Below are 25737 nucleotides of genomic sequence, written 5' to 3'. Positions count from 1 at the left end.
TTTGATACAAAGACGATCCGTTGATCTTCATGAAGATGCCTTCCACCAAACAAACCATCTCTGCTCTCACTATGACGGCGATCGCCTCGGTAAACGCCGCCATGGGCCCTGCTTTCAGCACTGGTCCTGTTGCTTCGGAATCTTTCATCCGCGAATCGACGTCCACCCTGGTACTCCCGAAGGCGCCGAGCGGCTCTTCCGGTGATGCTTCTCTCTGGGTTGGCATGGGTACCTCGAACGGTGACCTGATCCAGTCCATAGCCGACAATTGGCAGTCGAGCTCTTGGAGTATATTTGCCTACACGCTTCTGTCCACCAGTGGTAAGTAAATTCTGCTTCCATCAAACTTGACTTACATACTAATTTATCTCAAGCTACCACTCAGATGCCTGTCCAGGGAGACTCTTCCACTGCCAACGCCGGAGACAAGGTTACCATGCACTGTAAGCTGTGATCATTATAGTCGACAAGAGTGGTAAAATGGAAACTTACTCTCCTATGCAGACAAGTTCGATGACTCCACTGGCAACTACACTCAGACTGTTCTTGTCAACGGCGAGACTGTTTCCACTTTGTCCACTAATGATGGAAAGGCCCAGGGCTGGGGTAGCGCCGTTGAGTGTGCCGAGGACAACTGTGGCACGATGCCTGCTCACAGTAAGACCAATGCAAAATTATTTCTCAAAAGTGACTTGGCTAATGTATCTTGTTCCGTATCACAGCCTGGATCGACACAAAGATCATCTTGGATACCGCCGACGCGAACTACATCAATACCCTAGGCAAAGGGGAGGGCGTCACTGGTGACATGACAACGAGCGACAATGGAAAGACCTGGACTGTTAGCACCATCAGCATTCCGGAGTTCACCTTCGGCAGCTCTTCGTAAGCCAATATTATTCTAGGCCAAAGGCCAGGCTCAGGTCTCCGTTGGAAAAAGTATATGCACTGGTGGCTTGGCTCTTCTACACGCTTTGTACATACAGCCACTGATACTGAATCAATCCTCAAGGGCCTTTTGATTCTAGGAATATATTATGTACGGGTTAAATCCCGAATTTGCATTCCACCAGCTGGATACATGTTTAAAGACGATCAGTGGTTCTCTTCTCCACCTCACCATCTTCCGATAGGTAGCTGCTGTTCTTTCGCTGAGCCCTTTACCCCATGAGCCATACTAGGTAAAATAAGGGTCGTGGCCACGAGGGTTGGAAAGAATTACATAAATTTTCGTGTCGGCATCCAATTCTAGGAGCAAATTGTCAGAAATGTTTTATACCAAAGGGTCATTGGGATCATGGGACGGTGTCGGTTGGAGCATGAACTCTTGCGTTTCAGGTTCACCATTTCCTTGTCTTGGTAAGACATAAAAGAAAAATTTCGATGGTTGTCTAGTGGGCAATTACCCCGGATGAGACGTACAGTGCCTGGCGGTGTAAGAGAGGTAGGTGGGGGACGTTGAACAGCGAGCATCCTAGTCGATATATATATCCAGCACATGGGAACGGCAAGGGCTACAGGAACGAATTAGACCGTCGGGATCCGGCGACAACAGGTACTTGGGGATATGATGAAAGATATAGAACTGATTGAAGGTACTGAGTAGATAATCCAGTGTTTCGGTTCATGGGAAATAAGCGTTGATTTATGTAGGTTGGTAAAGGTTTGGCATTTCCAGGAGGCAGGTCTGCTGCCATTGTAGATTAACTTTGTAAAAAGCTTATCGAAAGAATCCCGACAACGCCAGAAAGCAATGTAAATCTATCGATAGAGCGTATTTCGCTCAAATATTCGCTTTGACTGATAACTATTGGCTACTTGAAGCAAAAGGAATTCGTATAGTTTGACCTGGCTTTTAGAAACGGGCGCTAACGCACTCCGCAAAGATAGTGCGGGTCGACCGTACGGATTGGGAACGTCCAGTCCCTATCGCACGCGTTTTTAGGTTATGCGGCGGCACTTGGCTGGAGATATGCAGCGTACCACCAGGAGGCCAAGTCAGAATAATAAGTATATTATGATCCAGCTATCCGGACTAGGTTTCTATTAGATTTAAAATTCTTTATACAATGACCAAAGCAAGTATGCCCGCCATGCCAGCACCAGCCCATGTGGGCGGGCTATAGACAATCGCGCCACCGGCCTTTGTAGCACTTGTACCGGTCGCGGTCGCGGTCGCAGAAGCTACCTGTACACCAATGACAGTGCCAGTGACTGAGACAACATTATTCGTCGAAGCAGCAGTGATAGCGTGCAAAAGCAAGCCATCGGTCCAGGTAAAAGTGGCGCCGCTAACCGGGGTGCTTAACACACCACCTGTATTAAAGAGGGTCTCGGTCCCGTTCTTGGGGAGGTTGTTTGGCTTAGGGAAAGTATGTGTGTCGCCGGCACTCTCAGCAGCGAAGCCCAAATCGCTGCCACAATCGTATTTTTCGAGGTACGGACCGCATTCGTCCCAGTGATGAGGGCGCAGGAACGCATCGTACCAGTAGTCGGCTCCTATTTCGGAGGGTTTCGTATTTGGACACACATTCCAGATACTAGAGGAGGTTAGCTTGAAGAAAATGCAGGGATGTTTCGAAGGTAGAGGTCTAAACATACGCAGATATAATGGCGCTCTCCGCACAGCAGATGCAGGCCTGAGCATAATTCGTCATATCCCCCACCTCGGTCATTTTATTGAGATTGGTCTTATTATTGCTGCACTCCGTGAGTTGTGCAGAGATTTGTACTTCTTTCCGAGCCACATCTCCAATATTGCACGAGCATCCGCCCGCAGCTTCCGCCGGGGCTGGCCAGAAGGGTATTTGATCCATGTCGAAGTTCAAGCATAAATTTAGAACGTCTTGTGCTGTCTGCTGGTATTCGCAAGAGTATACCTGGGGAGAAAAAAAAATAAGTCAGACTTGTATTCATGGCCGAATTATTTCGCGGCGCATACCTGATTCCAACAACTGGAGGCAGTACAATCAATCTGGTCGGTGGCCCTGACACACCCACAAGCATTGATGCAGTCAACTCCAAGGTTCGGGCATTTTGTTGCCATACACAAAGCATCTCCATTGCACGAGTCGTAGCAGCTCTTGCTTCCGCCGGAGCAGTTACCCGTGATGCAGTTCGCATAACTTTTCTCTGCTTTCGCGAAGCACTTTTCCATTCCTTTCGAATCCGCACAGACTGATGTATCATTGAAATAGCCCGCCGCTGTGGCCACAGCCAGCGACGAGAGTGCTGCCCATGGCACTACCACCCGTGATATCGCAGGCATTGTGTGGAGGAGTGTAAAAATGAAGATCAACGCGACTGACGAAATCAAACGAAACCAAATACAGCCTAGGCGGCTCTTAGGCACAAAACGTACCCATTCATAAATTGACCTATCGCAGGGGTTCCCCAAATTCGGGCCAAGCCGAGGGATTTATAGATTCCCGCGCTAGTGCTGACAGAGTCTTGCTGCCGGTCGAATAGGAGGGCGTAGCGTCTTGGTGTTAGGTGATCCCTGCTTATCCGGGGCAAATCCCAGATCGCATTCGTTTAATTTTGCCAGGAGGGAGCCGAAACGGGACTGCCAAGATCCACGCCGAGAGCGGGATTGTCCGACCACTTCAAAATGGCCAATTGGAGCTGGGATATCGTGCATTAGTGCTTGGCGTGGGCTCGGCAGGCTGGGTTCTCCTGAGGCTGGTGGCCTGGTGCGGAGGCCCTAGGGGGCTCGTAGGGAAGGCGAAACGCTGTTTCACCCCAGATCAATCATGTTACATTCCAAATGACCCATGATAAGATGGATGTTCCATTTTCTTGGAAGTGCTACAGTATCTGTCTGCCTATTTTTCGGCCCCCGCCTTTGTGTGCTGCCCAGTCTCGTGACGACAAACGGCATGCGCCCGCTAGCAGGGTGCCGACAGGAAGGTGCCCGAATGGGCACACCCCCAAGCTCTCAGAATCAGCGTCCCCGCCCAGTGTCCACCATTTTTTGCATGATCAGACGTTTGCAGTGGCCATCAATCCACAATATACAGTACTTTGAGGCTCAAAGGTTAAAGAAACCCGTACCACACGCTGATCATCGGCGTGGACGTGGGGATTAGTGGCTGAACCTTGCCCCAGCTTCTCGTATCGTATGCATATGTATCTTATCTTGGTCAATTCCAAAGATCTCAACAGCCTTGTTGCAGGGAATATGCCATAGCATGGCAAATGTCACTTGCGTTCTCGTGCTCAAAGAAATTTCATGACGAAGAAGAGAGCCGGGCACTAGGCATAAACCAAGTGTCCCTTGGCAAATGATTGTGGTCAGGAGGGACGGTGACCAATGCCAACCGCAATGAGGCAATTTGGATATCCACAGCTCGTTGACAAGATATATGATCACCTTCATTTTCAATCTTGGGATATCCAGACTTGGCCCTCATCGATGGATGTACTTGACTCCCAGGAGGCACAGCAACCTGATCAACGGTCCCCTGGAGCTCTGTTAGTTTGACAATGCCTTTGTGCAGCCGAATATCCAGCCAAAGATGAGGCTTTTCCGGGCCAACACTCGCAGCATTTGGTGAACTTGTCAGAAATAGAATCATCATCCCTGGGGTCTCGTCTCGTATACTGGAGGATGTCTCGGAATCGGCTTAGACGGAGAGTCTCTTTTCACGGTCTGCAATAACCTCCTCATTTAAGAAGTATATCCCTGGTAAGCTGTCAACATCTAGCACTCGCATCATGGCTGAATCTCGCAAAGGCACCTCGAAGACTGCAAATGTGGGGGATTGCCACAGATTTGCTGTGCAGTCTATCGGCCGAAGGTTGACAGTCAGCCCCTGGATGATCAGAGTCACAAGTTGATGCACTGCGCCTGAAGTACACCTGAAGTGCATCTATAGCTGCCATCTGAGAGAAGGAAGCTTGGCAGTTTGCCAAGGACCGAAGCCATGAAGCCATGACGGACAATAATCGGACAGGGCGTGCGATGTGTTCGTGATACGAGACAAAATATTCCACATTCTATATGATTTTTTCTGTGTCAATGACCCCTGTGAGACGCTGGCAGACCCTAGCAGACCCTAGGCAATGGTCCTGGGAATGTCTTAGAAGCTAGGACCACCCCTTTTTTCTTTTTGCTTTGTCTGAGATGTCTAAAATGCAGAGCTTTTAGCCTGGTAGTCTGGTACCGACCCAGCACGGACGCAGTCACGTCGGGTGAACTTGTCAGACCACCAGTTTGTCCGTTGTCGGCTTGTGACAGTGACAGTGACAGCTCAATAATGGAGCCATCTCTCAACAATTTCCCGAGTCCCTGGTCTACAGCCTTGGAAGTTGGCACAACGGCTTCAATCAAACTAACTTCATTTCCCCAGTCCCCAGACCATAATTCACGCCATGCAAGGCAAATCCCCCTCAACCTCCGCATTTCTCACCCACATTGCCTGTATATGCTCACCGGTGAACAAGAGACATATGGGGGATTTGCGATCGCGACTCCAGGCCCGGTTCTACGGAGTACGGAATTCTCGGCAGAGTTTTACCCCGGGTCCCTCTCGGCCCTACCAGAGAAAAATACAGAGCTCGGCCGGGTTCTAGGCTAGGAACAGGCCGACCCCGACTTCCCCGGGTACGGGCAAGGTTCGCAGCTAACGCGAATTTCTCACCGGGATGGCCGATTTTGTGCTGTGTTGCTCGGCTAGGCCTGTCAAACACGGAGGAAAAGAGGGGCTCTAGGGTTGCCGAAGATGGGCCCATTGATCGGGATGTGGCGAGGAAAGGGAAAGGAAAAGGAAAGGGACACTGTTGGCTGGATGGGTGTGTTTGGGAGCCACAGTTTGGAAACTTGGTTTTGGATTATTCTAAGAATCCATGGAAGGGTGAAGAGTATGGGTGTGGCTTGAAAGACGGTAATTTGCACTATGGGAGAAAGTTTATTGGAAATCATTTCCATTTTTTTTTCCCTTTCTACAGTATTTATTTATTTATCTTTTTACATTTTGGTTTGTATGAGATTGAGATTTTTCTCTGGATAAATTGGTTTGGGGTGGGTGTTTCCCCATGGGACCGCGTGTCGTTTAATTTTGCCCTTGTCCAAAGGGTCATTAGGGTTTATTTGAGTTGGGACGCCTAATTCAAGGGTTTAGGGAGATGCAATGCTACTGTGTGGCTTTTGGGGGTGGTATATTGGACTTAACCGAGTGCGGTGTAGAGTCAGAGCGTAACGCCTATACGAGGTTGCATTCGAGATTGGGATATACGGAGTACGGGGTAAAATGGTGTGAATGATCCTAGCAACACATCTTTTACTCGAATTTTCAAAGCGCCAAGTGCAAAATCTATTGAATTTTGCAGGAATAAGTCTTTTCCACCAAATGTACTCGGCTAGTGGGGATCACCCCGAAGCTCTTTCGTGCCGTGTAAAAATCATTGACAAGCCCGACAATAATCACGGCTCCCAGGCTCCCACCGCCGGTTCACATCCCACCTCAGATCTGACATCTTGGATGCTCCAGGATGTCAGATCGTCCCTGTCAGTACTGCCCCAATCCGGAAAGAGGCCCTGACAATCGGGTTTGATAGACCAATATAACAAGGCTCTGGTAGTTTGTTCTCCTTTTCCCATCCTATCGTAAATGCCCATCCTCTTGCCAATCATTCTGCCATCCGATGATTCCGGCACATGGCGCCCCATCTCCGTCTTTCCCCCATTTTTCGCAAACCTTCTCACCTTCCAAGCTCGCCAAGCTGGCAGCCACGGGCAAGACCCTCTTCCAAGCCCTTGTCCCGATATTAGCCCGAGGAAAAGACACGCCTTCAAACCTTGTGAGTGTGATTGTCCCACAATTTGACGCTTGGCCGTGTTCCAACTCGTCGCGAGTTGCTGTGCCCAGAGTCAAAAAGGAGGGTCCCGTCGTGCGGGGACACGAGATGACTGGACTCACTGGACGCCACGTGACGCGCCAAGTTTCCTTGCGCGGAGAGGCGGAAAGTGACTTTTGCTAATGTTTCCCCATAATTAGAAGACTCCAAGCCGGTTGATTGCGACGCTGGTGCTTTGACTGGCTGATTTGGCCGGGGTGGACACTGGACAAGCAGTGTCCACCCCCTCTTCGAAGAATAATCTGTCGCAGAAGGCTTCTACGCACGGTGCGCATTTTCCCGATGGGGTCGAGGTGCCATGGCACCCTTCGGCCTATTCTCCTTCTCTGCAATCTGCTCAGCGCCCATCCTAGAGCGGTGACGAGTTGACAAGTTATCTCAAGAACGAACAGAGAAAAAGCCAACACGGACAAATTGGACCAATTGCCGAAACCGTTTGCCAAGTCGTGCGGGGGGCCTATGCCCTCTGCCCTATCAACTGGCCCCTCCAATCTCCTTGTTTAGGCGACGAGAGTATGCTACTACGGAGACGGAGTTTGGAGACAAATGCTACTACGATGCCGCTGCAGCCAAGAATGGTTCATGTCTCGCGCGAACCGAGATTGTGCCCACCACCTAGACCATTCCATTCAGAGTATTTTCGCCCCCTCTTAGGGAAAATCCGAGAAGCGCCATCGGGCGTGATTACTGCCGCTGGCTCTTTGCCTCTTTGCTCTTTGCTCTATTGACGGTTGTCTATTTCCGGCCTTGACTTGGTGCGGACATGGCCGAACTTTTGTCTGTCACCGGGTCGGCTCACGCGACTCGGCAAGGGGAACAACCACAGCTGAGCCACGGCGAGATGCTTCTGGACGGGTAACCGAGACCGAAACCAGTGACTAATGCTTAGTTGGTGGATTGCAAGCTGGAGCAAACTATGACTACTACATACTCAGAGACAAGTAGTTACTAACTTTGGAAGTACAGGCAGTCCACATATTGATCAGGCGTCGTGAAAAAAAGAGTAAAACAGAAAAGCGACCAACAGAATGGTGGCGCAGTCCGGTCGCACGGTGGCAACCAATCAGACTCCCATGATGGCGGACCAGTTACCCCGAAACAGACAAGGGCTCCGTGAGCCGAGGACTTTGCACCTTCTCAACCCGGAGACCCGAGCATCTGACTGGCCAACCCATCCCAGTCATCCCAGTCTCTCTTGACTTTGTTCCCCTTTAGCTCACACTCAAGTCTGTTTCGGGGATAGTGTCTGGCCATACCTTCCAGTGCTTTAGCGCAGGGACCCTCTTTCCCGAGCCAATGACTCGGTCTCATTTCCATCCCAACCCACGGCTTCATCCGTGCAGACTACAGAACCTTCCCCGGCTTTACCAGAATTCTTTTCCCATGGATAATTTTCCCCGTGCCGCATGCCACGTTCATTTTTTTTCGGGGTAGCGTGGTTTGACCGCGTTAGTCTCGATTCGATCTAGCGGGCCCCATTCTACCCTGCCGTGTCCATGAGACGCATCGTCTCATACATTTTTCCATTCGGGGTTTAGCAATTTAGCATGGTTCCAGCAGTTCTCAATCGCAACGGGCCAATCCCCGCGTGTCGCCAGCCGACTAGACCATCGGCCGTGGCCGTGGACGCGAGCCGAGAGTGGCGGACCGTCCTGTAAGCAAAATTTTTTTTATCTCCGTTGCGACTCGACTGGGGCTGATGCTGTTGGACATTGGACTAGATCGGGTTTGAATTAGGAAACTTTTTTTTTTTTTTCCCCCCTGCTAATCTGGTCTGGGGATCTGGGGACTAGCCGGGGTGTTGGGGTGCTGTGACCGCGAGGATATAAACCTCCTTCTCCTCCCCCCAAACTGCTTGTGTTTTCTCTCATCCTTGTGATCCTCGACTCGACCAATCCTATCTTTGTACCTTTTGGTATATTAAATTCCTCGGATCCCCTCACCTCCATCCTACTTCCCCCTCTCACTACTTCAGTGAACACCATCACAATGCCTGGTGGTGCTGTGTCCCCTGTGGGCAGCGTCGACGCTCGCCGCGTCGAGGCCCCGGTCACTGTCAAGACGTACCTGATGTGCGCTTTCGCCGCCTTCGGTGGTATCTTCTTCGGTTATGATTCCGGTTATATCTCCGGTGTCCTTGGTATGGAGTACTTCATTACCACTTTTGAGCACCTGGTAAGCTTCCTATCCTATCCTCTCTATTTACTAGCTGTATACTTATCTAACATTCTCCTCCAGGACCCCTCCCTTGCTACTACCAACCCCGACGCTTTTGTCGTTCCCTCGTGGAAGAAGTCTCTCATTGTCTCTATTCTCTCCGCTGGTACTTTCTTCGGTGCTCTGATCGCCGGTGACCTGGCTGACTGGTTCGGTCGTCGTACCACCGTCATTGCTGGCTGCTTCGTTTTCGTCGTTGGTGTTATCCTCCAGACTGCTTCCAGCAGCCTCGGTCTCCTGGTTGCTGGTCGTCTGATTGCTGGATTCGGTGTCGGTTTCGTTTCCGCTGTCATCATTCTGTACATGTCCGAGATTGCTCCCCGCAAGGTTCGTGGTGCCATCGTCTCTGGCTACCAGTTCTGCATCACCATCGGTCTCATGCTGGCCTCGTGCGTTGACTACGCTACCGAGCACCGCACCGACTCCGGCTCCTACCGTATCCCCATTGCCCTGCAGATGCTCTGGGCTGTAATCCTCGGAACTGGTCTCTTCTTCCTGCCCGAGTCCCCCCGTTACTTCATCCGCAAGAACAACAAGGAGGCTGCTCGCGAGGCTCTCTCCCGCATTCGTGGCCAGGCTCCCGACTCTGAGTACATTGAGCTCGAGCTGAACGAGATTGAGGCCAACTACCAGTACGAGATGGCCGTCATCCCCGACACCGGTTACTTCGACAGCTGGATCAACTGCTTCCGCGGTAACATCTTCCACCCCAACTCCAACGTCCGCCGCACTGTCCTCGGTACTTCCCTCCAGATGATGCAGCAGTGGACCGGTGTCAACTTCGTCTTCTACTTCGGTACCACCTTCTTCAAGCAGCTCGGCACAATCCAGAACCCCTTCCTGCTCAGCATGATCACCACCATTGTCAACGTGTGCTCCACCCCCATCTCCTTCTACGCCATTGAGAAGGTCGGTCGTCGCCCTCTCCTCCTCTGGGGTGCTCTCGGCATGGTTGTCTGCCAGTTCATCGTCGCCATCATCGGTGTCACCGACGGCGGCAACCCCCACGCTGTCTCCGCCATGATCGCCTTCATCTGTATCTACATCTTCTTCTTCGCCTCCACCTGGGGCCCCGGTGCCTGGGTCGTCATCGGCGAGATCTTCCCCCTGCCCATCCGTTCCCGCGGTGTCGCCCTCTCCACCGCCTCCAACTGGCTGTGGAACTGCATCATCTCCGTCATCACCCCTTACATGGTCGACTCTGACCAGGGCAACCTCGGTGCCAAGGTCTTCTTCATCTGGGGTTCCCTCTGCACCTGCGCCTTCGTCTACACCTACTTCCTCATCCCCGAGACCAAGGGTCTTACCCTCGAGCAGGTCGACAAGATGATGGAGGAGACCACCCCCGCACCTCCGCTGGCTGGAAGCCCCACTCCACCTTTGCCGAGGAGATGGGCGTCAACTACAACGACAAGGTCGTTGCCGAGCCCACCGTCGCCCAGATCGAGGTCTAATTTACGCAGACGTCGTGTGTGGAGTCAAACTTTTCTACTTTGGGCAAAAGTTAATTTAAAAAAAAGGCAATTCCAAGCCCATTGGATCAAAGCAGAAAGCTTGCACTCTTCTTACTGTCTCGCGCCGTGTGGGTTGCTGGTCACATTGATATTTGTTCATATGATTCCTTGATGTGACCCGTTCCCACCCTTCATAACCTCTTTGCTTCGTGCAGGCTGGTCCGGTTGTTTAGCGAATACCAGGGGTGTTTATGCGTTTACGTGTTTATGCCGCTACTCTGTTACAGTTTAATGTGGATGTATCTTATCTTTATTAATTGAAATACTTTTTTTCAATACTTTTTTGAATCTCTTCCTTTTCATTTTCCTTGTGGACTTGTAATACTTGTAGACTGTAAATCGTAGATCACTAGTACCTTGTACGTAATTGTGTTCCGTTGAAGACTTGACTTTACTGGTAACTTTGAATCTTTCATACCTTGTGGAACCTAGGTGAACTTCGATTTATATGATGCAATACAAAATCTAAAGGCGAAGCTTTCCGCATCCTTGGGACTATTTCTACACGATCTGGCTAGCCCTTAAGCCCTTTGGGCTATGCTTGGACGCCGTAGAGAGTCGTGGTAATGCATGGGAAAGAGAGCAACGGGAAATGTTGCGCAACCAGGTGGAGCGTCCCAAGAGCAGCGCCAAGCTCTTTGACTTCGAGAAAATCGAACCCTGATCAGACATTGAGAATGAGAAGACCGAGACCCAGTGGAATGAGTCCTTCATGTGAAAGGCACTCATCTACCACTACTGGCGCCTCAAGGGCAAGCAGTGAAGGTTTGCAGGCAGGCTTTTGTTTTTTGGACTTACGATAGCTTACTGGTGGGTTCAAGATAGAAGAATATGTACTTCTTTCTTAGCCACGTCAATTAATCTAATACATCTATTATTCTCTATGAATATATAATCCTAAATACAGTTTGTAGCTCCTTGCATCATGTTCTCGGGAGTAGGTTGATGATGCATAGCGATGACGAGGAGACCAACACACAACACTTCCTCGATACCGAACAAAAGTTATGTTCTCATGCAACAAACCCAAAAGATTAAACTAAAATCAAGAGCAACATTAATCGTCAATAGCTGGGTTGAATCTTGTAATGGTCTCGCTAATTCTAAAGTCATGGAGTAGATTGTTGTGTAGAAGATGGTTCTTCTGACGTCGATTATTGTGAACTGGCATGGAAAAGTCGTCAAATAGCAGCATACTCTATGAGATACTCTCTATAATTCGGTATTCCTCGGAACTTTCTACTGTTGGTTATAATTTCTTGCCTTGCTGGCTTTTTACAATGGAATCTTTGTGTGTAGAGGGAATCAGTTGATCTTGACCGATTATGTAAGCCTTCTCCCTCTGATCTCATTTGTCGGCGTCCTTAGGCCAGGATCATAGATGGTTGTCTCATATAATGGGGCCAAAACACAGCACAGCGCGGGGAGAAATTATGTTCCGATCTGCCACTTTCACGAGCACAAGGCTGCATCTTACACCGAAGAAAACGCTTTCCAGTCCCTTCAACGGATAAATACCTTATTAATACCCCATTCGTGGTCAAACAAGATTCCAAATATCCGCATATCTTCATCGGGCTGTACCATCAGATTATGGCCGAGGACATCGAAACCAGCTTCCAAGCCGCCATGGACGCGGGGAAGATCAACGGTGCAATAGTTTGCGCTACCGATTCCGAGGGCCATTTCGTCTACAATAAGACCCTTGGTGATCGCACCCTTCTGTCAGGCGAGAAACGGCCACACCAACTAGATGATGTCCTGTTTCTAGCATCTGCCACCAAATTGATAGCTGCGATCGCGGCACTACAGTGCGTTGAGGACGGTCTGTTGACTCTGGACGGCGATTTGTCTACTGTCGCACCCGACCTAACCAGCAAAGAGGTCCTCACGGGATTTTCTGAAGACGGCGAAACACCTATTCTCGAGCCTGCAGAACGCCCTATCACGCTGGAGATGCTTCTCACCCATAGCTCCGGCTTGATCTACCACTTTATGAACCCCAATATCGCCAAGTGGCGCGAAAGGTTCTCTACCCCGGATGAGGCGGGCAGACGATCTGTTGAAGAACTGATTGATTATCCCCTTGGATTTCAGCCCGGCGAAGGCTGGATGTACGGCCCCGGACTTGACTGGGCAGGCCGCATAGTCGAGCGGGTAACGGGCCTCACGCTGGGGGAGCATATCCAGAAACGCATATTTGATCCACTGGGTATCAAGAGCGGGCAGTTCTATCCAGTGACCCGCGAAGACCTGCGGGCTCGAATGGTCGATCTGAATCCGGATGATCCCGAGGGCTTGGGGCGGGCTGTGGTAGGAGGCGGCGGTGATATAAATCTGCGTACGCGCGGTGACTTTGGTGGCCATGGGCTCTTCTTAGCCGGTGACGACTATACAAAGATCTTGCGCTCACTATTGGCAAATGATGGGAAACTGCTGAAGCCAGCCACTGTCGATGATATGTTCGAACATCACCTCAGTCCCCAGGCCACTGAGAGCCACCAGGCTGCCCTCGCTAGTCCCATGGGAATTTTCTTTCGTGTCGGCATAGAACCAGATATGAAGGCTGGGTATGGCTTAAGTGGTCTTCTTATGCGTCAGGACGTAGATGGTTGGTATGGTGACCGGACACTATCATGGGGTGGGGGTCTCACGTTCGCGTGGTTTATTGATCGGAAGAATGATCTTTGTGGCATCGGTGCTGTCCAAGCTGCCTTGCCCGTGGATGGCAACTTGATCGGTGATCTGAAGCAGGTCTTCCGTCGCGATGTCTACCGCAAGCATGCTGCTTGGAAGGCGCAGCAGTAGACCTGGAGTTGAAAAGTTCTCGCACCAGGTTTTTTTTTGGTCTATCTACCTGTAGATTCAGTCCGACCAGATAAATAAATCTCCAATTTTTTCTGGGAAAGCCCTTCAGGTTCATACATTCAGAGGTTCCCAACTGCGCCACGTAGAAGTCTCTTGAGAAAAAACCAAATAGCTCGATTTCCAATTCTCAATCACAACCTGTGTGGCCTTTTTATGCCTACTTGGCTAGTGAACAGCGTTCTTCATCCTCTTCTTCAAGCTATTCAATGAGTTTTATCGAAACCAAAAATTTTCCACCGTCAAATCTCCCGATTTCCAAATGGATGCCCATGTACCGAAATCCCCGTCACCGCGATGCTGGCTGGACAACTTGACAGCAGGGACCAAATATCGCTAATTAAGGGCAACTTCAATAGTTACAAGCTAATGACACATGACAGCCGCTACTGCGATGCTACGTGAACTATCGTTGCATTAAGGAACAGCCACTTAACTCCGTAGTTTTCCACCCAACGGGATCTCCACCCAAGCCTCGCCAAGCATTCAGGCGCTTTGGATAAGGATTTCTTGGCGAGGATTTTCCACGACATGTACTACGACGACTGCGCCCACCAGTTTCACACCTGTAACATCGAGTGACTTTCTCCGCTCTTTCAGCTTGGCATGGAGAGCTGAACAGCTTGCGCATCCCATGTTATCGAGGCTTTCCTTATCAAATACCGTGCAAGTCCCCGACGACGGGAACGCCAAGAGCGCATACGTACCCTGAGTACGTTGGACCCAAGACGCTACCAGGACCTGACAATATTGACCCTGGTGACGCAATTTTCGTGCAGATAGCGATGCGGTAATGATCAACGAGCAGGTTTAAGGCCAGCCAATACCAAATCCCCATTACCAAGGTACCTGGATGTTTGATCCCACCGTGACGAGTCTGCAGCGGACGCACGACCAAATCAGGGGCTTCGCTGTGCATCAGGCTGCATCGTGCTTGGCGAGTGCCATCTATGTACCCCTGTCCACCTCTCTTGTCGGCTGGCGGGGGAGGTGGCCGGCCTTGGACGTCCTTGAATTGTGACATCTGTATGTGGACAACGAAAAGGTTGTGTAGAGTCGGCTCCATTAGCGCCTCGTCATCAGCGCAGATCCCCCCGGCATGTCTCCACTTACCGGGCTCTATTATCTACATATGGCGCCGCTCAACCCTCATCCTTAATTCTTCGCGTGGAGCATATGCCCCGCACGACTCGTCCGCGTCTCCTTGGCGACTTCTCCGGGCCTTCTGATCGCCCAGGGCCGGGGTGCAAGGAACGGGTATTAACCCATGCGCCAAGTACCGAAGCCAATCAACATCCCATATTATGCATCATCTTAAACCAGGGCCGACCGTCTAGGTCCGGCTGAGAGGCGGTGGTTGCTCCGCTGCGGGTCAGGGTGTGGCTCCGAAGGGTTTCGACTTCTTGCTAAATGAGAAACGGATGGCCTTTGATTTGCGAGACTCGAAGGAAGTTGCTCCATTGACTTTGTCAGCGGCGCGATTCAGCCCGAAGAAAGGTGCAATTGATACAACCATTATGCGTTTCGTGCCATTTCGACATTATGCGCGGAGTATCTGTCTATCGATGGCAGGCTAGAACGGCGTGGTATAAAGGCGCGAAATCATCGCCACGAAACTGGGTTGAAAACAACAGATTAAAATTTCATTATCTTTCGTCTGCAGTTAAAATCTTCACAAAAGTTCATCCTTTAATAACTTGATCTATACCAACAATGGTTCATCTTGCTTCTGCCGTTACTGCCGGCCTCATCGGCCTGGTCTCGGTTGCTGCCGCCCATCCCGGCCACGATCACAAAGCCGAGGCTGCTGAACGCCGCGCCTTCATGCGAAATGCTCCAATTCAAGCGCGCAGCTTGTCTCAGTGTGCCTCCAAGCTCAAGGCCCGCGGTCTCGAGGCCAAGAATGTCGCTCGTCGTCAACACGCCGTTAAGCAAATCCGCCGCCGCCGTGGTTTGAACACTGGTACGCTCATCTTGAAAACTCGGTTGCGAGAGTCTTCGTTGCAATAATTTGATATTAATCCTCTGCTGTAGATGCCCATTTCCTCAAGGCGCGTGATCTGGATACCCTCCTCAACGTCTCTCACGCCTCCAACTTGACCGGCGTGACTCCATCCACTGATGCCTCTGTCCTGTTTGGTTCTGAGGCTACCTGCATTCTGGCCCCTGATGTCACTCAGGGCCCTTACTGTGAGTAGACATGCATTCCTCAATCAATTGAAGTATCTAACAGATACCAGACGTGAGCGGTGAGCTCATCCGCGAGAATATCGTCGATGACCAGGAGGGTGTTGCTCTGTACATGGACATCCAGCTCATTGACACCAACACTTGCGACCCCCTGCCCAATGTCTACATGGATCTCTGGCACTGCAATTCCACCGTGAGTCACCAGGCTTTCCACCCAAACCTGAAACATGATATTGAGTCTAATCGCCATCACAGGGTGTCTACTCCGGTGTCGTGGCCAGCGGCAACGGTGACTCTTCTGATGCCACCAACCTGGATGCTACTTTCCTCCGTGGAATCCAGCCTAGCAACGACGAGGGTGTCGTTCAATTCCAGTCTATCTTCCCCGGCCACTACACTGGCCGTGCTACCCACATTCACGGTATGTATATCGATTTACACCCGGTTGTGCACGAAAGCATAATCGGCAGAGTGTTTCGCCCCTGTCCACGAGCATCTTTTCTAATGAGCCATCTCCATAGTCTTGACCCACCCAGCCAATGAGACCACCGTTCTCAAGAACAACACCATCAGCGGCCTCTATTCCTCCAAGACCTCGCACGTCGGCCAGCTCTTCTTCGACCAGGACCTCATCACCAAGGTCGAGAAGACTTCTCCATACTCCACTAACACCCAGGACCTGACAACCAACGCCGAAGACAGCATCCTCTCTGAGGAGGCTGACACCATCGATCCCTTCATGGAGTACGTTCTGCTCGGTGACAACGTCTCGGACGGTATCTTTGCCTGGATCTCTGTCGGTGTTGATAGCACTGAGGATACCAGCGTTAACGCTGCTGCTTACTACACTGAGCAGGGTGGTGTTGAGAATGAGAGCTCCGGTGGTTCTGGCGGTGGCTCTGCTCCTGGTGGCTCCTCTTCTTTCAGCGCCCCTGGTGGCCGTCCCACCTTCGCTTGAATGGCCTGATGGTGAATTCGAGCGTAGTCTCCTAGGATGTCTTGTCGAGGAATAGATCCGAGTAGAGAAAATGGTTCGTGGACGGAGATTGCCACTTGAAGTGCAATCTTGGTCTCATGGTCAAATCGCAGTCATTTTCCTTACAGTGTTTTGATAACTTGGTTTTATATTTCATTCATTCACCGTGCAGGCTCATGCTTTCGGTTCTTGTTTCACTATTGTTCTGAACTGTTGATCTATCGTGTTAAGTATGTGATATGAATGAATTGGATTTCATTTAAACTCTCTTCTTATTGCCGTATCTGCTTTTTTTTCCAAATTGACTCGAACTCACCATATCTATCACCCCCTAAAATTTGAATTGACCAAGTAAGAGATTATATTTTTCGTTAAAAGAAACACATATCTATCTTTGGTAGAGAAAACAATCTATTGTCTGTCTATAATTGAGCGATCAAGCATTGAAAAACATGGAGAATCGCTGTATGGCAACTTGAAAACAATCCGACTCCAACACCTTAAATCTCCATTGCATCATCCGAAAGCTCGTCCTCAGATGGATGGTAAGACCCTTCCTCAGACGGCGCACGTGCCTGAAACATCGATGGACCCGTGCCCGGCGCTGGAGTTGATGCCGCAGATGAGGATCCAGATTGAACGTGAATCGGTGCCACACCTGCTGGCCGAATACCTGCGCGTGGAGACCGCGATGCCGGGAATAAGGATGGAACGGGTGAGTGATTTGTTACCGGTGTAGATGATTGGGTTGAGACCTGATTCGGATACTGGTGGGGGAAAAATGATGGTCGGCCGAGATGTTGAGTCGGTGTTTGCATTGATGGCTGGGCTGTGTATTGAGAAAACAATGATGGGGGTTGGGTGGTGCTTGTGGTAAACAGTGATGGCTGTTGACCTGGTGGCAAGGGTGCCTGGGTCGCCGGTCTAACGGGCGGGCGGTGGGGTTGAGAATGCGATTGAGCAAAAGGCCGCGCCGGTGATGCAGACGATTGTTGAGCAAATGGGTGAGTTGATGATTGAGCCGACATTGGTGCAGACGATGGAGCAGGGATGGCGGCAGTTGTTTGGGTCAATGGCTGAGGAGCTGCTTGAGTTGGGATTTGATTCTGCTGCTGGAGAAACTCATTGCGGACCTTCCGGTCCAAAATCTTCTCCATTGTTTCCAGGTACAGGATGTCGTTCGCAGTGGTTGTAGACTGGTTGAGCATATAACGAATTGCTGTCTGAAGTCCCGTGATAGCATCTGCAGCTGCAGGGATCAGTTCATATGGCGGCAGAGGATTAACCGATTCATCGAGGATGGATGTATCTAAGTGCAGGTTCCGACGAAGCGTCTCGTCCATAGTCCCGACGAACTCTTCCTCGCTGGAATTCAGCCACGCTTCAAGACTTTTCGTAGAGATTCCACTTTGGTTGTAACGAATAACCTTTTCATAGAGCTCAGTCATATCTGGCGGCTTTGGTGCGGTGAGGTAGTCGGCTTGCGGCTCAACAAGGTGGGTTTTGCGGAAAGCCTTGTAGATGGTCGCGTTCACGATGTCGTGTCGCCAATTGCGAGTGATCCAGCAGAGAGTGTGATAAAGACTGATCATCTCCACCGGGTTCTGGCCAGACTCGTAGGTTGTCGCCATATACCCAAGCCATTGTTTGCGGTAATGATGTTTGAGCTGCTGGGTGATTCCGAGTCGTAGAGGCTGGTGTTTATTTGTAGTGTTCTCGGGGAAGAGTTGGACGTGCACGTTGCCTGGTGGGGGTGTGGTCTCCACAGCAGCTTGATGGGCAAGCTTATTGTCCAGGAGCAGGACAACCCGCCGCGAGCCGACATGTTCATAAAACATGGTCAACCATTCTGACATGATTTGAACATCCACCCAAGCTTGTCTATTGTGGCGCCATTCACAATTCATGGCTTTGAGATTGACACCACGGAGAGCCTCGGGCATCTCCTTATGGCCAACCACCCAGAGTGGAATCCGATCGGATCCAGTGGCGTTGGTACACAGAATCAAACAGACATGCGCCCGATCTTTTTTGAGTTCACTGGGGGCACAAGGCAGAGTATCAAAAGGGGCTTTGCGCCACAGTAGACCAGTCTCGTCGACATTATAAACATTCTCTTCATTGAACTCCCCAGATAGGGTGCGCAGTGCCTGCAGCTCCTTGCGCTGGTTCTTAGGAGGCGCTGGGACAACGCCGTCCTGTTGGCCTCTAGCTTGATAGGCTTCAAAACGCTTCCTGAATTTTGCTAGCCAACCGTGGCTGAAGGCAGGCGGATTGCGGTTAGTATATTCAGTGATTCGGGGCCAGATCTCGCGGGCTTTGTCGCAGATAGCGTCACCCGTAGATAATTCACCAGTTTCACGGGCTCTTTTCAACCATACAAATAAACGCTCCTCTAGGAGAGGCCATTGTGGGGGTTGTTGACGAAAAGCGCCCGTTGCTGGTCCTGTGTCAAGATACTCGTACTTTGAAGACAAGATCACGGAGACACTGGATTGAGGGAGGCGTCGACCATAGGTCTGCTCAAACCAGGCGACGCTGGCTGCATGTGTTGGACGAGACTCTTGCGAACGGGCCCAGGCGCGTAGAGCCTGTTTTTGTCCCTCAGGAATCCCTGCCCGAGACGCGTGGCTAGATTGCGGAGTTTCACTGCTCATAGTTCTCAATTGTTTGTCCCCAGGACTTGATGAGTAATGCGGGATCTGACACAGAAAAGTGAATGTCTCGATTGAAAGATAATTTAGAGTGGGAAAACGGCAGAAAGGAGAGAAGTGGGTCGTATCTAACCAATAATCTACTCTAAGTCTCGGTCGGCGGTATCATTAGGTAATATTCTTGTCTAATTTGTATGGAACCCATGTCCTCGAGCGGCACAACAACTTGTATAACTAGCTGACCACATTATAGCTACTATTAAGCTACTATTATAAGGTTGTTTTTAACTTTAGATACCATCTGGCTAAATATTCAAAGTGTAAGAAAGATATTCTTATCTCTTTTTTTTTTTTGCATTCAAATTTCTATGACAAGGACTCTTTGTTGGCGTATCAGGCTCGGCGATTATGAACGAAGCCAAGTAAAAGAATGTCCAGGCCAAGATTTAAGCAAGGTAGACTATTCAACATAGTTACCTTGGCTTGTCAGCAATCTTCGATTCTAGAATAGTAGAAGTAAATGCAGTAATAACTCGGCTGTCCGAAAGGGCCTCTAACCTAATTAATTTCGAAAAGGGTAATTTGGATCGGTCTCATCTCGCCGTGGACTGGCAGCTTCATGTCGTTCTACTCTATCGTCTTATTTTAGGCCAAATCAAATCAACTCTTTTTTAGTTCAAAGCGAATCATATTAACAAACTCCGTAATGATGATACTTGTATTGCGAATAGAAAGCATATTTACAAGAACTTCGGACCTATTAAAAACACCAGAATGAATTTACATAACATATCAACCAAGCAACACTGGGGCCGATTGCTGCCAACCGGGTTGCGGCTCCTGCCAATGTGCCTGTACAGCTGCCCGAGCACCATCAACAACCATCATATGGTGCTTCTCCAGAAACTGCGAGAAAATATGCAAAATAACAGTGCGATCACTGGTCGAAGAAGCAAGTTTTCCAACCACGTAGAGCGGCCAAGTCAACGTAGCCATTGGAAGCGACAAGACACACACTCTGAGAACACTGTCAAAAGCCGACCTGTATATTTGTTCATCTTGAAGCGTAGAGTACTCGGGCGCCTCGGACGCACCAGCTTGTCGAAGCATTAAGAGCCCACAATATTTGTAGGATCGCGCAATCTGGACCATCGCCTCGGTGTAGGCATCTGTACTAGGCGAAGATTCAATCGACCACGAGTGCAGCCTGTCCATCAAAATTTTACTTTCGTTGGATATGTCTCCGCCCAAGCAGGCGCGACCAATGAGATCGGCTAGGCGATGCATTAACGGCCAAAGGGTCGCTGTGCAACCAAAGACCGTGTCCATGTGATCAGTGAAGTCGGGCCCGGGGTCGCCATTGATCTGGAGTGGTCGTCTTTCTAACGAAAGAGCAAGCATCACGTTGAAGTACTGGAAAATCTTGCGGAAGAATGAGAAGAACGGGGGCTCGGGAGTGGTGCGGTGGCATTCCAAGAGAACCTTTGCGCCCTGAAGATGACACCAAGCATTGCTTGCCGAATTCCCCAGCACAATCTGATTCGATCAGTATATCGTGATCACAAACCAGAGAATATTGGATCTGAAAAGAAGACGATACCTCATAGTATATCAATAACAGACTGCTAGCTAGCAAGTTCATGCGTGAGGTCTCATCTAGTTGTGGACGTGATAATTCCACTGCCAGTAAATTCAAAGCTTTCGAATGTAGCTGGGTCGCCCGATCTCCAGACTCGGCGCCAAGATGATAAAGGTGTGCCGCAGCAACGGCTTCAACTGCATACTGGACCTGGACAGAACTTGCGGTTCGTGGCAAAACATGCTGTAAAAACGGATTTGGAGTGCCCGCCTGTGGAAAAGAAAAACTGATGAGGCTCGCTAGAATGGTGTTGAAATGGAAGATAAATCGCGTTTCATGGTTGCTCGGTTGTGCTGGGAGCAATGTGGGTCGCGCAACTGCACGGCCGATGTTGGCATCTTGAAGCTGCCGCCTCCGTTGTCGAGTTTGAGAGAATTTGACTGCCGTCCAGTCTGGATAGATGCATTCTATGCCCCGCTCTGTACAAAGTTGACAGCTCGGCTGTCCTTCTGAGCACTTTTTTCTTCTTGAGCGACTGCATGTGAGGGGGCTGTTAGTGTTCTGTCCCCGCACATCGACACCAAGGCGGGTTGTTCGGGAGGGATTTTACCATGTCATACATCCCCACCTCGATCTTGTCTCTTGGCGTCGAGTGGACATGTCCGAGATCCATCCAGCGCATTAACTCAGCCTGAGAATGTGAATATCGAGACACGTCAAACCCAAAATTCACTGCGCAGTCCGGGGGCGAGACCCGATGGCCCGTGGTTACATGGAGGTCATGTGATGGGGCTGGGGTACATGTCCCAAAAGGGAAAATGGGCTATCATTAGGTACATACGTCATGACAAGGGGAAATGCCGAGCTATAGGTGTATCAATAATATATAACATGTGCAAGCCATGAAGCAAGCCATGACCATAACAATGAAAGGAAAAGCGACCGTAAAACAGCGAGAAAAAAGAAACAAAAAAAGGCAAAACCTGCCTTGTTTCCACACACTAAACCCCCCCCGGTCCCACAGTTTTGCAAAAGAGTCCCTGTAGATCATCAACTCCACCAGAGAGCAAATAAATATCACCTGCAACTTAAACCACCTCCTTTCTCATATTGACCAAACTATGATCCCCTCCTATCTGGAAGCTGATGGATCATGGCGTTGCCCTCCAGCTCAGATGGACCACGGGGACTGCGCGAATTTTGCGGAATATCCCAATTCCATTGGCCAGAATTCTGGCGAGGCGAAGAGCCTCCAAACCCTGATACCGATTCGGGAGCGGGCGAGAACTGGCGCATAGTCGGGTCTGGGCTACCAACAGAGGTGACATCTGTGCCCGGCGCTCTAGCAGTATTGCTGTCGAGTTCACTCTTGCGGTTGCCAAGCGAGCCTCCGGTGTTGTTGAACAAAGCCCATCTCGCTGTACGCTCGGTCCGCCCGTCCTGGGAGGACATCCATTGTGAATATACACGATTGCGACCGAGAACAAAGAACAGTGTGACCAAAATAGCAACGAACGCCACGGCTGCGATCACAATGCCGGCAATCGCTCCGCCACTCAACCCTCCGCCTCCACCTCCACCAGATGGGGCACTGCTTGTGGTCGCGCTGGCGGTTGCACTTGTGGTTGTTGTTGAGGTTGAATTTCCGGTCATTGTTGACCCACCACCTTCGGCGGGCATAGACTGGCCGGGTACCAGCATATAGGGATATGTGAGGGCTTTCTTATATTGGTCTTGGAAGGTTTCCGTCGAGTTCTAAGAGTTCATATTAGAAACTTTCCTGATCATGGAGGCTGAACTGTTTTAGACTTACCGGGTTAATGACGCCCACCATTCCATTTTCCAGGCATGAGCCGATCGCAGTGCAGTAGAAAAAGGTTGGCTAACAAAGTCAATTGTCAGATAAATGTCCCTATAACATAGACGAAGCCATTTCTCTTACCTCAGTATCATTGATAACCACTGACCAGGTCGGTGGCTGCAATCATCACAAATGTTAGTCGATTTTGTCGATATCCCGATCCGATCTCTATTTGATCGTGCTTACCGGACCAATCAGTTGACCATTATTCTCACTGAAGCTATTAAACATCCCAGAATAAAAGTAACTCCCAGAGGCCGGCACACATGGCGCCCCAAAGTCTGCTTTCACGACCGAGTGGTTTGTCGGGTAGAATTCGAAAACCACAACATCGCCAGGATTGGCCGTGAGATTATGTGGAACGTATGCATGTGGACTCGACTTAGGTCCGACTTGAACAGTATGTGTCACGCTGCCAGTCGATGTCGTCGTGGAGGTGGAGAAAGTGGAAGTTATTGAACTGCTCCCAGATGTTGGCGTCGATGAGCTATCAGAGTAAGTCTGTGCGGCGCATGTAAGGCTCGTCAAGGCGACCGAGATGAAAAGTGGCCTAAGCACTCGCTGTGCGAACAGCATGTTGGAAGATGACTATGAATATTGGATTCGTAGTACACTACACCGTTAAGTTCCATGAAGGGATGTGGAGGAAGGAAGAAAAGATCATGCAGGATGAAAAGACCAGAGGGTGACAGGGCAACCCGAGGGGGGCCCAGCCATATTGAGGCTGAGCGAATAGAATACGGTGAGCAGCATAGCATGCTTTGTCTAACTGTGCTTTTTCTTTTTGTCTTCGACTATCCGACCGCCTGTGCAAGCCTCAGTTACCCAAAAGAGAACAGGGTTTGCAGGGCCCAACCATATTTAGTTAATCGTTGGCCCCCCACACTGCCGATCCACTTGGGGGCGCTGTTGGTATTGTTCTTTGGGTCTTTTAACCAGCACTCCTGATTTGCTGGTTCGGATGACCTTCTGCTGGGCCCCCAAGGGTTAATAATAATAAGTCCGGGACCAAGCTTGTGGTACAGGACACAGAAAAGATTACTTCCGTTACGCACGTAAAAGATCTCTTTTAATCTACTTTACCTTTCAGGCAAAGATGACACATCTATATGGTTAATTTCGAGTAAGCTATAAAACAAATCGAGTCAAAAACTCTTTGAATTGCAGCCCCTTGAGTCGCAGATGAACTTTGATGGATAAGGCCCCACGAAACCAAGGGTCTTTCAACTGTCTAGTCCCACGACAATCTTCAGCAATGCAGTCAGCACGGCACTCATTTGGCTTCCATTGGTCGGGCTGCACCAACAACGTGGTGGGTGCATGTCAGCCCGAGTCTAGGCGGCCCCCTGTCGATACAGTACACAATAAATGAAAGAACTTTAGTTACACCTTAGAATTGTTTGTACTCGATCTCAGTCTCAATTTGAAACACGATTCATGTCATGAAGTTTGATTAAACCCCTGGAGTAAGAAAATATCATGAACTTTCAAGAGTATACTGACAATTTAATAGCAGTTACAAGCTGCCAACCCACTCTTCTGGTTCCGGCCGATCATACCAAAGCCACACGGGGGGCGGGCCAAGGGAAGGGGTCAACCAAGCAGAAATAGATCAACTACTACTCAGCCCATATTGTGCCATATTCCACAGCCTTACAGCCCGTCCCCAGGTGTCCATAGTTGCATCCAACGGTCATCCATGTCACTCCCCTCTTCGTAAAATCGAAGGTCTGTGCTGACCCGAATCCGCCCATCATGGCCCTCGTTCTTTGAGCTTGCATGCACAATATACGGGTCATGAAATACCACGTCGCCCGCATCGTAATTAGCCACAAGCCAGCGCCGATCACCTACCCCACCGTTTGTCTGGTGAGCCCTGCCAAACTCATTTGCATTCTGCGACAACTGCCCATATTTTTCCATGTGTACGTTGAATGCGCTCAGACGCTCTTCTTCAGACAGATCCTTGGCGCGACGGGTAAAATCCGCCTCAATCTCACGTCCCACTTGGACGGAATTGCCAAGATACATCAGGCCGCCCCCGTCAGCCCTAATATCTCCTGCGAGCCTCATCATTAGTTTCGGGATATAGACCTAAAGAGGAAGCGTATGCGAGAGTGCTTACCGATGGGCACCCACGCCGTTAGGAATTCAGCTTCTCCTTTTCTAAGAAACAACTTGTCATAGTGTACACCAGTGCTGAGCGCATGTGGAGCATTGTGTCTGATCATGGTACGTTTGAGCAGGATTTCCTTCTTCCATTCCATAATTCCCTTGACGAAGGATCGGAGATTAGGATGTTCCATAAGCTGTAGGTACTTCGGCTGTGTATGGGCATCGATCATGGCTTGCACCTGCTCGGTGGTTGGTGGAAGTTCCCCGGCTCCTATCCCGCCATGTTCAAGCGGGTCATTCGAATCATTAAAAATCCCATCTTCAAGTGCCGATCCAGGCTTGATTATTCCGGTCGGCTCGTATAACTTGAAGTACCTAAACGCGATAAGATTAGCTTTTGCATATATTTAGTCCAGGCTTATCTTTGAGACTTGCTCCTCGCGGACTTTCTGTACATCGTCCCTTGGCAGGAGGTTCTTGACATAAACGTAGCCATCTTCTCTCAACCTTCTGCGTATCTCTTCAAAGGATGCCTCCTTCGGCGTCCGGCGAAGCCACTGGGCTGGAACCGCGGGTCCTTGGTTGGAGCGAACATCCACGGTCATTTCGGCTTGGTAAAACTCAATGAAAGTCCACGGTTATCTTGCTCTGAACGATCAGAAAAAGGTAGCCACGCATTTGACATGCTACTGGCACATCGCTCTTATAACAGCATGGAAATTTTTCAACTATCATCTCGTCAAAGTCTCTTCGTGGCTTAAGGTGCAAATGACCTGGGCTTGAATCGGCTATTGGACATCGTTTCGGGGAACGTTCAGATGCGATGGGCATGACCACTCTGCGGAGACAGGTCTTCATGTCTCCACCCCCGCATACCCGCGCACAGTGGAGAATCCGATCTTCCCCAT

The 25737-nt window shown here is 50.1% G+C and overlaps 9 protein-coding genes across 9 annotated transcripts; 4 read left to right on the top strand and 5 right to left on the bottom strand.

Annotated features, from left to right (window-relative positions):
- Positions 1–71: 71 nt before the first annotated feature.
- On the top strand, positions 72–889 carry N7473_005312 (uncharacterized protein; the record flags this gene model as incomplete). The annotated part of the gene is made up of 4 exons (XM_057151252.1): positions 72–321; positions 375–443; positions 505–657; positions 723–889. The coding sequence occupies 4 exons, from the start codon at positions 72–74 to the stop codon at positions 887–889; spliced, it is 639 nt and encodes a 212-aa protein (XP_057009057.1).
- Positions 890–2062: 1173 nt separating this feature from the next.
- On the bottom strand, positions 2063–3268 carry N7473_005311 (uncharacterized protein; the record flags this gene model as incomplete). The annotated part of the gene is made up of 3 exons (XM_057151251.1): positions 2063–2540; positions 2602–2879; positions 2942–3268. The coding sequence occupies 3 exons, from the start codon at positions 3266–3268 to the stop codon at positions 2063–2065; spliced, it is 1083 nt and encodes a 360-aa protein (XP_057009056.1).
- Positions 3269–8735: 5467 nt separating this feature from the next.
- On the top strand, positions 8736–10867 carry N7473_005310 (sugar porter family MFS transporter). The gene is made up of 2 exons (XM_057151250.1): positions 8736–9033; positions 9097–10867. The coding sequence occupies exons 1-2, from the start codon at positions 8848–8850 to the stop codon at positions 10699–10701; spliced, it is 1791 nt and encodes a 596-aa protein (XP_057009055.1). The 5' UTR covers positions 8736–8847; the 3' UTR covers positions 10702–10867.
- Positions 10868–12182: 1315 nt separating this feature from the next.
- On the top strand, positions 12183–13397 carry N7473_005309 (serine hydrolase domain-containing protein; the record flags this gene model as incomplete). Its single annotated transcript, XM_057151249.1, has 1 exon — positions 12183–13397. The coding sequence occupies one exon, from the start codon at positions 12183–12185 to the stop codon at positions 13395–13397; it is 1215 nt and encodes a 404-aa protein (XP_057009054.1).
- Positions 13398–15167: 1770 nt separating this feature from the next.
- On the top strand, positions 15168–16602 carry N7473_005308 (intradiol ring-cleavage dioxygenase; the record flags this gene model as incomplete). Its single annotated transcript, XM_057151248.1, has 5 exons — positions 15168–15417; positions 15489–15644; positions 15695–15837; positions 15900–16065; positions 16166–16602. The coding sequence occupies 5 exons, from the start codon at positions 15168–15170 to the stop codon at positions 16600–16602; spliced, it is 1152 nt and encodes a 383-aa protein (XP_057009053.1).
- Positions 16603–17120: 518 nt separating this feature from the next.
- On the bottom strand, positions 17121–19277 carry N7473_005307 (uncharacterized protein; the record flags this gene model as incomplete). The annotated part of the gene is made up of 1 exon (XM_057151247.1): positions 17121–19277. One exon carries the CDS (start codon positions 19275–19277, stop codon positions 17121–17123), a length of 2157 nt encoding a protein of 718 aa, XP_057009052.1.
- A 746-nt stretch (positions 19278–20023) lies between these two features.
- Positions 20024–21569, bottom strand: N7473_005306 (Zn(II)2Cys6 transcription factor). The gene is made up of 3 exons (XM_057151246.1): positions 21464–21569; positions 20875–21388; positions 20024–20810 (listed from the first exon to the last, which is right to left on the bottom strand). Exons 1-3 carry the CDS (start codon positions 21511–21513, stop codon positions 20067–20069), a joined length of 1308 nt encoding a protein of 435 aa, XP_057009051.1. The 5' UTR covers positions 21514–21569; the 3' UTR covers positions 20024–20066.
- A 403-nt stretch (positions 21570–21972) lies between these two features.
- N7473_005305 (cupredoxin domain-containing protein) lies at positions 21973–23290 on the bottom strand (the record flags this gene model as incomplete). Its single annotated transcript, XM_057151245.1, has 4 exons — positions 21973–22608; positions 22667–22735; positions 22796–22831; positions 22901–23290. The coding sequence occupies 4 exons, from the start codon at positions 23288–23290 to the stop codon at positions 21973–21975; spliced, it is 1131 nt and encodes a 376-aa protein (XP_057009050.1).
- Positions 23291–24367: 1077 nt separating this feature from the next.
- On the bottom strand, positions 24368–25434 carry N7473_005304 (phytanoyl-CoA dioxygenase family protein; the record flags this gene model as incomplete). The annotated part of the gene is made up of 3 exons (XM_057151244.1): positions 24368–24774; positions 24840–25204; positions 25265–25434. 3 exons carry the CDS (start codon positions 25432–25434, stop codon positions 24368–24370), a joined length of 942 nt encoding a protein of 313 aa, XP_057009049.1.
- Positions 25435–25737: the final 303 nt, after the last annotated feature.

Source organism: Penicillium subrubescens, assembly GCF_028828155.1.
Source record: "Penicillium subrubescens strain IBT 31985 chromosome Unknown utg000004l_segment0_segment0, whole genome shotgun sequence".
NCBI lineage: Eukaryota > Fungi > Ascomycota > Eurotiomycetes > Eurotiales > Aspergillaceae > Penicillium > Penicillium subrubescens.
The sequence above is the reverse complement of the archived record's forward strand: the minus strand, read 5'-3'. Positions and strand labels throughout refer to the sequence as shown.

Bases quoted from the DNA above. Each gene is read 5' to 3' on its own strand.
- N7473_005310 (XM_057151250.1), top strand. From the start codon at position 8,848: ATGCCTGGTGGTGCTGTGTCCCCTGTGGGCAGCGTCGACGCTCGCCGC. The intron at 9,034-9,096 runs GTAAGCTTCCTA...ATTCTCCTCCAG, and splicing joins TTACCACTTTTGAGCACCTG to GACCCCTCCCTTGCTACTAC.
- N7473_005306 (XM_057151246.1), bottom strand. From the start codon at position 21,513: ATGTCCACTCGACGCCAAGAGACAAGATCGAGGTGGGGATGTATGACA. The intron at 21,389-21,463 runs GTAAAATCCCTC...CCTCACATGCAG, and splicing joins AGGTGGGGATGTATGACATG to TCGCTCAAGAAGAAAAAAGT. The intron at 20,811-20,874 runs GTATCGTCTTCT...TGATCGAATCAG, and splicing joins TGTTATTGATATACTATGAG to ATTGTGCTGGGGAATTCGGC.